General features: G+C 45.6%; 1 protein-coding gene across 2 annotated transcripts in view; it reads right to left on the bottom strand.

Annotated features, from left to right (window-relative positions):
• adgrv1 (adhesion G protein-coupled receptor V1) overlaps positions 1–12128 on the bottom strand; it is a 197971-nt gene that overhangs the window by 35544 nt on the left and 150299 nt on the right. For both annotated transcript variants that reach the window (XM_055886148.1, XM_055886147.1), the window contains 2 exons: positions 9052–9168; positions 4213–4391 (listed from right to left, as the gene is read on the bottom strand). In XM_055886148.1, coding sequence (XP_055742123.1) covers positions 4213–4391; positions 9052–9168 — 296 coding nt within the window. The remainder of the gene's footprint in view (positions 1–4212; positions 4392–9051; positions 9169–12128) is intronic.

The raw sequence follows: 12128 nt of genomic DNA on the forward strand, positions 1-12128 counted from the left end.
GGAAACTGAAAACCAGCTCTTATTGGCAGAGGTTTGGGAACTCTTTCTTATTGATCTGTTAACTGGGTGATGTCACCAGGCAGGCCAAAACTCCATGCCCCCCCAACAAGTGAACATTTCTGGTCGGTCTTTTCAAACAGCTCTTACACTAAAAAGGCATTATCATCATTTTCACAATTTCACAGTATTATTCAAACCTCATAGTGTGGAAATATATATATAAAACACAGGAAATTCACATTTTTTGACTGCAATGGCCCTTTAATGTAACTTGCAGCAAGTATTACACGCTTGACCTTAACGTTATCATCGAATCATAGCGATACCAATTTTCTGACTGCCTATGCACAACATGCAGAGTGATAACATGTTGTCCACCTGAATGGCGCAATCATGAGTAAACAATCTTTCCCTGTAATAAAATCAAAGTACTGTGTTCAGAAGTTTAATCAAAATCACCAATATTTTTCCGTTTGCACAGCTGTAACATAAACCATACTTAAAAAGAAAAAACACGCTCCCACTTCCTCTCTGGTTGTCAGAATGTGAAACCTGGCAAATAATCTCACCCTTGTCAATGGGCCAGGCACGCCCAGGATAACATTGAAAAAAGGAGAGATGAAGAGGCAGAGGAAAGGAAAGGTTCAGCCAGGGTGAAGAATGGCATGAATGCCACAGACGGCCAGGAGGCAGGCCTGGAGCAGAGGAGGAATGAACCAACAAGCCAGGAGAGAGCAAATCAGGACAAAGGGCCGAGATACAACAGCATCGCACAGAACTACATGCAGAGCTGTAAAGGTAGACTGCAGGCTATATGTGAGACACATGGTCTTTGATTTATTAGGATCCCCCCTCCCCTATTAGCCGACGCCAATGTACTCTTACAAGGCCTAACTGTGCCAATAATTCTTATCTGCAGAGCGGTGTGAGACTGCAGCACCAGATATTCAATCTGGAGTTACTTAAGAATGGCCAACACCTTCCTCACACGTACACAAATGTATGCATAGACACACATACAAACAAACGTATGCATAGACACACCTACATGCACCCACCTGGCTCCTTATCAATTCAATGTGGAGTTAATCCCTCAGAAGTACAGCCTTTCAGTTGAATGTATTGAGTTGACTAGGTATCCCCCACTGGCTAGGTATCCCACTTTCCCTTCCATTTCCCTTTCCTTTCCCTTTCCTTTCCCTTTCCTTTCCCTCCTACCCTCAATCATTACTGATGCACACTTCACCCCCTGCACTGCTCTTAGACCCTCCACACTTCACCCCCTGCACTGCTCTTAGACCCTCCACACTTCTCCCCCTGCACTGCTATTACACAATCCACAATTCATCCCCTGCACGGCTCTTAGACCCTCCACACTTCACCCCCTGCACTGCTCTTACACAATCCACACTTCACCCCCTGCACTGCTCTTAGACCCTCCACACTTCACCCCCTGCACTGCTCTTAGACCCTCCACACTTCACCCCCTGCACTGCTCTTAGACCCTCCACACTTCACCCCCTGCACTGCTCTTAGACCCTCCACACTTCTCCCCCTGCACTGCTCTTAGACCCTCCACACTTCACCCCCTGCACTGCTCTTAGACCCTCCACACTTCACCCCCTGCACTGCTCTTAGACCCTCCACACTTCACCCCTGCACTGCTCTTAGACCCTCCACACTTCATCCCCTGCACTGCTCTTAGACCCTCCACACTTCACCCCCTGCACTGCTCTTAGACCCTCCACACTTCACCCCCTGCACTGCTCTTAGACCCTCCACACTTCACCCCCTGCACTGCTCTTACACAATCCACACTTCACCCCCTGCACTGCTCTTAGACCCTCCACACTTCAACCCCTGCACTGCTCTTAGACGCTCCACACTTCACCCCCTGCACTGCTCTTAGACCCTCCACACTTCACCCCCTGCACTGCTCTTAGACCCTCCACACTTCACCCCCTGCACTGCTCTTAGACCCTCCACACTTCATCCCCTGCACTGCTCTTAGACCCTCCACACTTCACCCCCTGCACTGCTCTTAGACCCTCCACACTTCACCCCCTGCACTGCTCTTAGACCCTCCACACTTCACCCCCTGCACTGCTCTTACACAATCCACACTTCACCCCCTGCACTGCTCTTAGACCCTCCACACTTCACCCCCTGCACTGCTCTTAGACCCTCCACACTTCACCCCCTGCACTGCTCTCACACAATCCACACTTCAACCCCTGCACTGCTCTTACACAATCCACACTTCAACCTCTGCACTGCTCTTAGACCCTTCACACTTCAACCCCTGCACTGCTCTTAGACCCTCCACACTTCACCCCCTGCACTGCTCTTAGACCCTCCACACTTCACCCCCTGCACTGCTCTTACACAATCCACACTTCACCCCCTGCACTGCTCTTACACAATCCACACTTACCATCTGGCAAAAACACTTATTCTCTCCCTCCCTCTATTTACCTCTCTGAATATATAATTTATGTTATATAATAATATACACAACGTTCTATATTATTATTATATTTATTATATTACTTCCCCTTTTTAACATCTTTTACCTTTACCTACAAATCACATAATAAATGTGATACATAATAAATATACTGTAATAATAATATAGAACTATGTCTATCTTTTCATTCCAACACTTCTAAAAAAGCTCTCCTCTCTCATTCCTTCCTCCTCATCCTCTGTTGACTCAGGGTCAATGTTCTGCCCCTCCTTGCCAAACAGAGGGTAACACCCACCACCACCCCCACCACTCAACCCCACCATCGGACCACAGCCCAGCAGACCAATAGAAGACAAGGAGGGCAGTGAGAGAGGGCAGACTTCAGACCTACCCACAATCCCACCATGCCTGCCTGCCTCTCGAGTGACAGACAGACAGACAAACAGACAGACCCAGACTGTTTGCTGTGGGATTACCTTTCAAGCCTCTGGTCAGTCAAGAGGCATTCTAATGCCGCCACTCCAGCTTGAGACAACAGAGCTTTGCCAATAATTAGCTCTGTCGCATGAAAGAAGAGGCTCCCTGGGAGAGCAAACATCTATCTGACAAAGCGAGTAGCCATGTGGCTGTGTTGCCTGGCTAACGTGAGAAGAGAGGTCTTAAAATGTCAAGTCTCACATTTCTGTCATGAGAGCTCATGCACTCACCAATATGACCAATATGAACACAAAGAAATACGCTTCGTCTTAGCGAATTGACATACTCCCATTTGACCTATTTATGATGCGAAGGGAGCTGATAAGACTAGAGCGTAAACACCGCGTCAACATAATACATCACGTATGTGTGTGAGAGAGAAAAACATCCCTCTACTGACGCCAGTGGTTGTGGGTGAAACCAATGTCCACCTGAACAGAGAGGAACCCAGCTAGGTGAGGTCCTGTGTTGACCGTGTGATGGGTGACTCTTCAGGCCCTGATGAAATAGGGGCTAACGCCCAGAAGACTAAATAGACCTCTGTCTACCTCACTCACAAAAACACGAAAAGAGACACACCTACCCATGACCACAGGCTAATTTTAATCGCAAGAAACCTCCCTTCATGCTAAGACACACACACAGACAGAATCTTAGGGAGGGTAAGTCTGTGTAAGGACCTGTGTGTGCAGTTTGAGAGGATGACCTCACCAGCACAGCTCCTGGAGGTGTATAAATAGTACCGTGTGGGTTATTTAAAGCCTTACCTCTCCACCTCGGAAACTAGCGGAGGGACAGCCTCCCTCCACCTCCAATGTAAAGAGAGAATCGTTCATTTTATGATCCATTCAGTAGATCCACCTTTGAACCTGCTGACGACACTAGCTTGTTCTAACCATAGACCTGGGTGTTGACCATAGCCTTAAAAGTAATTTGGACACACCTGGACTGGACTGGACCTCGGACCATGTCCACAAAGTACAGCGTCTGCAACTCAGGTCGTTGCAACTGGGCACGCATAGGTGTATAATAGATGTGCTACTCACACATCCCTCATCCGACTATGAATAAGCGTGTGTGTGTGTGTGTGTGTGTGTGTTTGTTCGTGTTATCTACTTTGTATGAATGCGTAAGCATATTTGTGTTTGTGTTGTACAAAGTAAGCATGTGAGTATTTTCCTATTCACTCTCACCAAGTGTGTTTGCTCTGATGTGTGTGTGTACTCCTTTGTGCTCCTGTACTTGAAGTGTGTGTTTCCTTCACTCACACATCCCCGTGCACCAGGCCGTAAACACTGTGTATGGTCCAGCCGAAGCCCCCCAGCAGCACGATGACCAGGATGATAATGACCAGAGCAGGAAGTCCCCAGCCCAGCAGTAAGTAGACCAGGTAACGCCGCTCCGTGTGCTCGTCGTTCATCACCAACACCTGCCAAAAGTTCACTGCCTGGGAGAGTGGAGGGAAGGGGAGGTGGAGGGGAAGGGAGGGGCGAAAGGGAGGGGTGGGAAAGAGGAGAGGGGGGGGAGGGGGCAGGGGGAGGGGAGGTGCAGAGGGTGATGAGAGGTTGAGGAGTAGGGGGGAGGGGAAGGTTTGGGAGAAGTGGAGTGGGGAGGAGAGGGGATTCGAGGAGGATAGAGAGCAAAAGGGGGTTAGTGAGGGGTTATCAGCCAGAAGGGAGGAAGAATCTCCAGCCGAAGAGCCAAAGGATTGTTCAGGAACCACATGGCTCACTACTGTTTGCTTTGTAATCGAGCGGAGTAGCAGGCTTGGATTATCTCCCTCGGTATTAGATGCTGTACACCTTGTCCTAGAGAGGATTACACTAAATACACTCCATAACTCTAGATTGTGATAATACCCGTAAAAGGCCTATCCACAGCCAGGTCCTCATCTTTTTCTGTACAAGAAAGGATCGCATAATAAACGGAGAACAGAACATTGCACATTTGATTCCATTGCATTCATGAGCTGAAAAGTTATCGGTGAATGGGTGGGTGTGGGATCAAATGCAAGTCACACAAAACCCTCTGCTTCCATGATCAGTCTCCTACTCCGAGTGTTGCATCATCATCAGCAGCAGAGAGCACGAGAGTAAGAGAGAAAGAGCACGAGAGAGAGGGAGAGAGAAACTATTGTGTAATGCATCATATTGAGCTGCTAATGGAGTGACACTTTGATTGAGCTCCATGTACATACTTCCTCAATTAGACCGACCAACCAGTGCTCCCGCACAGTGGCTAACCGGGCTATTTGCATTGTGTCCCACCCACCACTCGCCAACCCTTCTTTTACGCTACTGATACTCTCTGTTCATCATATATGCATAGTCACTTTAACCATATCTACATGTACATACTACCTCAATCAGCCTGACTAACCGGTGTCTGTATGTAGCCTCACTACTTTTATAGCCTCGCTACTGTATATAGCCTGTCTTTTTACTGTTGTTTTATTTCTTTACCTACCTATTGATCAACTAATACCTTTTTTGCACTATTGGTTAGAGCCTATAAGTAAGCATTTCACTGTAAGGTCTACTACACCTGTTGTATTCAGCGCACGTGACAAATAAACTTTGATTTGATTTGATCAGTGATAGCTGGGTGTGTGAATAAACAAATTATGAGTTGGGTTTTGTGCTGTTTCCTTCAGCACTATCCCTGGCTCTGGATAGGCCGAAGAGGCTTTGGCAAGTATTGGCTTGCCGTTACATAATGTTGTGGAGCCCTTTGGTAAGACAGTCCTAGCCGGGCCTCTGTATCCAAGATGCTCACCGTAAGGGCTCGTAGACTGGCTGATTCAATTAGGCACTGTTATGTTTTGGCTCTGGGCCAGCCTGTATTCCCCCATTGCACCGCTCAACTGGGCCATTGCAATCCAAAATGTAATTGTCCTGTGTTTTATATATATTTCCACACTATGAGGTTGGAGTAATATTGTGACATTTTGAAAATGATGAGAATCCCCTTTTAGTGTAAGCTGTTTGAAAAGACCGCCTGAAATTTCAGCTTGTTTTGGTAGGATGACGTTTTGGCCTGCCTGGTGACATCAGTAGGTGAATTAGTTAATAGACCAATAAGAAAGAGAGTTCCAAACCTCTCTGCAAATAAGAGTTCGTTTTCAGTTTTCCCCTCCCCAGTTTTCCCCTCCCTACTCCCAGACTGTCCGAGCAAAATTCTTGCTTGAGAAATTGCTTTTGCTAAGAAGCTATTTTTGTTTCTTGTAAGTAAGGTACTTAATTGTTACCCAGAAATGATTTGATATTGAGATAAAAATGGCTGCTTTGAACCTTTACTGCTGATTTAGTGCAACATGGATGGTCTGTGAAAGCCTCCCCCTGGCTGGCGTCCGCGCGTACGCCACTTAGCAAAAAGCTGATACCTGACGACTCAAGAAGAGGGAGGGTAGTGGGTGGATACCCCATCCGATCAATATTATGGAGTATAGGGAAGAGAGTAGGGATGTCGATGAAGCCGGGGATGTCAGCGATATTCTCATGAGCTACGACCGCAGAAAGAGAGAAGTGAAACCAATCTTGGTGGTTTTAAAGGGAAAGAGATGCAAAAAAAGACATGACAGAGAGAGAGAGAGAGACGGAGAGAGAGAAATATGTTACTTTGTCAATTTGACTGACTGACTCCAGGTCAGAGAGAGAGAGAGAGACGGAGAGAGAGAAATATGTTACATTGTCAATTTGACTGACTGACTCCAGGTCAGAGAGAGAGAGAGAGACGGAGAGAGAGAACTATGTTACTTTGTCAATTTGACTGACTGACTCCAGGTCAGGGGAAAACACATAACATTTTACATTTACATTTAAGTCATTTAGCAGACGCTCTTATCCAGAGCGACTTACAAATTGGTGCATTCACCTAATGACATCCAGTGGAACAACCACTTTACAATAGTGCATCTAAATCTTTTAAGGGGGGGGGGGGGGCAGAAGGATTGCTTTATCCTATCCTAGGTATTCCTTGAAGAGGTGGGGTTTCAGGTGTCTCCGGAAGGTGGTGATTGACTCCGCTGTCCTGGCGTCGTGAGGGAGTTTGTTCCACCATTGGGGTGCCAGAGGCACCATCACACACCAACGCAGTGTCTTCCTACGGCTGTGTGAACACTTTCCAGTGTGTATTGCAGTTGACCTTTTCCACCACCAAATCAGGTCAACTAATACCACGTGTTTCCATCACGCCAGGCTGCCAGCGTTCTGCAAACATTTAGCTGCGAGCCAGTCCAAACTGCACTGTTTCCTATTGACTTACGAAGAAATCTCAGAGTCAAACTTTATTCATTCAAACATCTCCCAGGTCATCTGGAAAGTATTTCAATCAGGCTTAAGAAACATAAATAATGGAGTTACGCGTACCGCACGGCTACTACTGTATGTCCCTGTCAGACTCCAAAGCTAAACTCCATTAGCTAATTAAATGCACTAATCTTTTATTTTTCCGAAAAATGACTTAGGTGCCCGAGACAGATTACACCCAGTACATAAACAACTAAAGCTTTCCTCCGCGTCACAAAGAACAGAGGTGGAGCGCAGCAGGTGAAGATAACAGCCTGTTATTGCAAGTCATTTGGGGTAAGACTCCGAGGTATGGTATATCAGCTTGTGTTGACCATGTGTAATTAACTAGGCCATGCTCAGAGCATTCCTGTCCCTGCAAATAGGTCACAGGTCATCTATACACCATCTCTGGGTTTAATTTAAGCTTAAATATCAAATATGAACCATTTGAAGCCTACATGTGATCGTTTGTAGAGCTGAGTGTGTGTGTGTGTGTGTGTGTGTGTGTGTGTGTGTGTGTGTGTGTGTGTGTGTGTGTGTGTGTGTGTGTGTGTGTGTGTGTGTGTGTGTGTGTGTGTGTGTGTGTGTGTTTCGAAGCAGTTACGTGAGAATGGAAGAGGGTCAGAAGGAGGTGTGTTAATGTGGGGGTTGGGAGGGGTGGGGGGGGGGGGGGGCTAGGGGAACTTGGAACCCCAATCTTATCACACAAGTACCAGCACAAATACACAAAATACATGCTAATCTGGGATTTTGCCACACATGACATAAAAACGCACGTGTCAGGTAAAGAACAAAGGAAAGAATGGACATCTATTTCTGCCAAGTGAGAGAGTCACAAAAATCCTATTTGACATGGTAGAACTGTAATTGTATTAATGAAATCAAACTATCTATGGAAAGATACAAACCAATTTCCCTTTCAAAGCCTCAAATCTGATCTAACGACTTATCATTTCAAGAAGTGCCCCGCAATTAAATTCAGGAAGAGTTGACAAATAACAAATGGCAGCGCAAAGGATATGAGCATGAGAGGTGCAGTATATCAATTCTAGCGTCCACAATTGGTCTTTGATGACAGAAATGCTGCCACTCAACGCCGACTATCGCACGAGAGAGAGAGAGAGAGAGAGGGAGAGCACCCTGACTGAATGACCCTCATTGTCCACACAAGCGGAAATGGGCATACATGGGCCTTGCGTGCCAACGTGTGTGCCAAGGCAGCATAGGACTATCAGAACAGCTTTCAACAGGTTGGCGCAGGTGTACAGATGGCCCGGAGAACAGTATGCCAGTCTTTCAGTGCCTGCTCTGTGCCATTGTTCAGGTCTACACTTCTTTAGACAAACCACCTGTCAACTGGTTGCATCTGACCTTAAATGAGGCTGATCGTTCAATAGAAATTCTATCTAGTGGGTTTTGAAAACACATAAATGATCTCAGTGGCGAACCTTGACTATAGGACTCAGGCCTTCAGTGGAACAAAAAATAATCTAATATGTAGTGTATCAAACAAAAAAAATCAAGAAAATAACGGAAACAGCATCACTTAATGCGCTTTTGTATTCATATGACTATGATTGGACTCACAGATGGAGCATATTTGGAAATGTAATGAGACCAATATTGTCCTGGTTAGTTTAGGGTTAGAGTATGTACGACATGTTTTAGAAAAGGAGTGCTGATTTAGGATCAGTTTTGCCTTTTATATAGATCAGAAGGAACACGACTCAATGTACAAGTGGGACCTGATCCTAGATCAGCACTCTGACTCGAAGAAGCTTGATACATACAGGCCCAGGGGTCAGCAGCAGGCCTTACCTGGATGAGCATCCAGCTGAACTGGCTGAGGTGGAAGTAGTGGGAGGAGAGGCCCAGAACAGCACAGCTGTCCTCGGAGAAGACACGACCACGGAACGCCGACACCAGGAAACAGATCTACAACACAGAGAGAGACAGAGCGATATAGAGGGACACAGAGAGAGAGAGAGAGAGAGAGAGAGAGAGAGAGAGAGACACAGAGAGGGGAGTCAGCTGAAAGGCCCACAGACATACACTAATGCACACAAACAAACACACACCAAAACGAATAATGCATAACATTTGCCTGTACACTATGCTCTTTACTACACAACATCCAGCCCCCTCAATCTCACACACACTAATACAGTTCATGCAAAATAACAATGGCACAAAAACACTTACACATTCCCTTTTACACTTTCCCTCCGCGGTCTGAGCTCAGACAGCTAGTATTAGGAACAGTTCGACATTTACTGGGGTGGGTGGGGTGGTCCAAAATAAGGGTGGGTTTTCTAACTTTTTGGGGTTTGGGGAGACTTGTGTTTTTTATTGAAGTGAATTTTTTCCCTGGTTTACATTCTCCATTTTGAAGGTTTTACTATATCATTTATTCCATCCTAGCCACATGTCCTCATCTGCTTGCATGCGCTTACCCTATATCAAGGTGTTTTGGTACTTCCCTTATGCACTACGCTTTTCCGTGCACTAACTATACCACAGGTAAATATAGTCGACCAGTCTAACTTTCTTTCCTGCCCTCTATTCACCATTCATAGTGACAATGGTGGTGGGTGGATTGTATGTCAGCATCTGCAATAAGCTAAGTAGCAATCATACCACACATAAAATCATTAAAAGCTGCAACAAGGTGCGTCATTGCGCATAAATAAAACCGTGAAGCCAGACACCACAGCTCAAAAAGCTCCCCTATTGATATTGTTTAGGGACAATAGATGTATCCTACCCAGACAAGCCTACAACACCACAATGCAATGAATAATTGCATTCATGTTTCCAAGTGAGCAATAAAAATGATACTCTAGGCTGTAAACTGAAGTGAAAATGTCATTTGAATAACGGCGGAAAAAGCCCTGCGATTTGAATCAGTTGTGGATCTACTCTCGTCAGTTTATAACGTGTAGAAAGGCACAGCAACAGGCCTTTCAGGCTGTATTTTAAGTTCTGATACTAAGATCTGTTGCGGATCAGATCATTCTCCCAAGTCGTCCTATAATAATGTGGCCACATATGCTCCTAGCTGGTCCAGTTATCACGGAAAGCTTAATGCACACTCTGCTTCCTCCTCTAGCGGCTATACCTCGCCCACTTATACCTAATGCTTCAACATAGCCTAAGTATAGCCTATACTGCAAACCGGGATGTTGAAGCGCCTGAAGTCGGTATGCTTTGCCTATTGGTTGTGCTGTGCACCGGCACAGACACCTGTTGATATAAAGATAGCATCAACATTGTCTGCAACCAGCTCTGATCGTAGTGTAATGAAACATGTCGGGAGAGTAAGCTCGTCCGTGGTGGCCGGCGAACCCTCAACCTCCTGGCCCGTAGCCCTGCGTGGCATCGACTGTGCCAAAAAAGCATGCTCCAGTGGCAAAGTCGATATCCACGTCTATGAACACAGAGTCGCTACAATTATTTGTGTTCGTGGTTATTATATACATTATATATATACGTTATATACATTATTTTTAGTTCCCTCCATGAGGGGAGAGGGTGTGCAATCTTTTTTTTACAGTACAAGGGGAGGGGAAAGGGTGTGCATTTTTGTTTATGACACCCCGAGTTGCACTAGTCCTATCCCTCCCCCCTCCTGTAGACCTGTTACATCACAATGCGCAAAGGCAGGTAGGACCAAAATAAATAACAACAACAAGTGACAAATACTTCCTGGGTACTCGTCCAGGAACCTGTGTGTGTGTCCTACCGAAAGGCACTGCAGTCCACACTGTGTGTGTGTTTGTGAATGTGTGTGAATGTGTGTGTGTGTGCGTGTATATACACTGACTGTACAAAACATTAAGGACACTTTCCTAAAATTGAGTTGTACCCGCCCATTTTGCCCTCAGAACAGCCTCAATTTGTCGGGGCATGGGCTCTACAAGGTGTTGAAAGCGTTGCACAGGCATACTGGCCTATGACAACTCCAATTTTCCCACAGTTGTGTCAAGTTGGCTGGATGTCCTTTGGGTGGTGGACCATTCTTGATACACACGGGAAACAGTTGAGCGTGACAAACCCAGCAGCGTTGCAGTTCTTTACACAAACCAGTGCACCTGGCACCAATACCATACCCCGTTCAAAGGCACTTAAATCTTGTGTCTTGCCCATTCACCCTCTGCATGGCACACATACCATGTCTGAACTTTCTCAAGGCTTAAACATCCTTCTTTAAAAGGCTAGGGGGCAGTATCTTCGTTTTTGGCAAAAAAACGTACCCATTTGAAACTGCCTATTTCTCAGCCCCCGAAACTAGAATATGCATATAATTGTCAGATTAGGATAGAAAACACTCTAAAGTTTCCAAAACTGTCAAAATTTTGTCTGTGAGTTTAACATAACCGATATTGCAGGCTAAAACCTGAGGAAAATCCAATCAGGAAGTGCCTCTGTTTTTGAAACCTCTCTGTTCTTATGCATCCTTATGCATCCGAGAGAAAGGCAGCCATTGTTACTCCCGGTCCTAGTGAAAAACCAACACTCCCGGTTGATATATTATCGAATAGATATTTGAAAAACAACCTGAGGATTGATTATAAAAAACGTTTGACATGTTTCTGTGGACATTATGGATATTATCTGGAATTTTTGTCTGCGTTGTCGTGAACGCTTTTTCCTGTGGACTTCTCAGCATAACGCACGAAACGAACGGAGGTATTTGGATATAAAAATATCTTTATGGAACAAAAGGAACATTTGTTGTCTAACTGGGAGTCTCGTGAATGAAAACATCCGAAGATCATCAAAGGTAAACGATTAATTTGATTGCTTTTCTGATTTTCGTGACCAAGTTACCTGACGCTAAGTGTACTTAATGTTTTGCCGAGCGATCGATAAACTTACACAAACGCTTGTATTGC

This window comes from Salvelinus fontinalis, chromosome 28 (assembly GCF_029448725.1).
Source record: "Salvelinus fontinalis isolate EN_2023a chromosome 28, ASM2944872v1, whole genome shotgun sequence".
NCBI classification, from domain to species: domain Eukaryota; kingdom Metazoa; phylum Chordata; class Actinopteri; order Salmoniformes; family Salmonidae; genus Salvelinus; species Salvelinus fontinalis.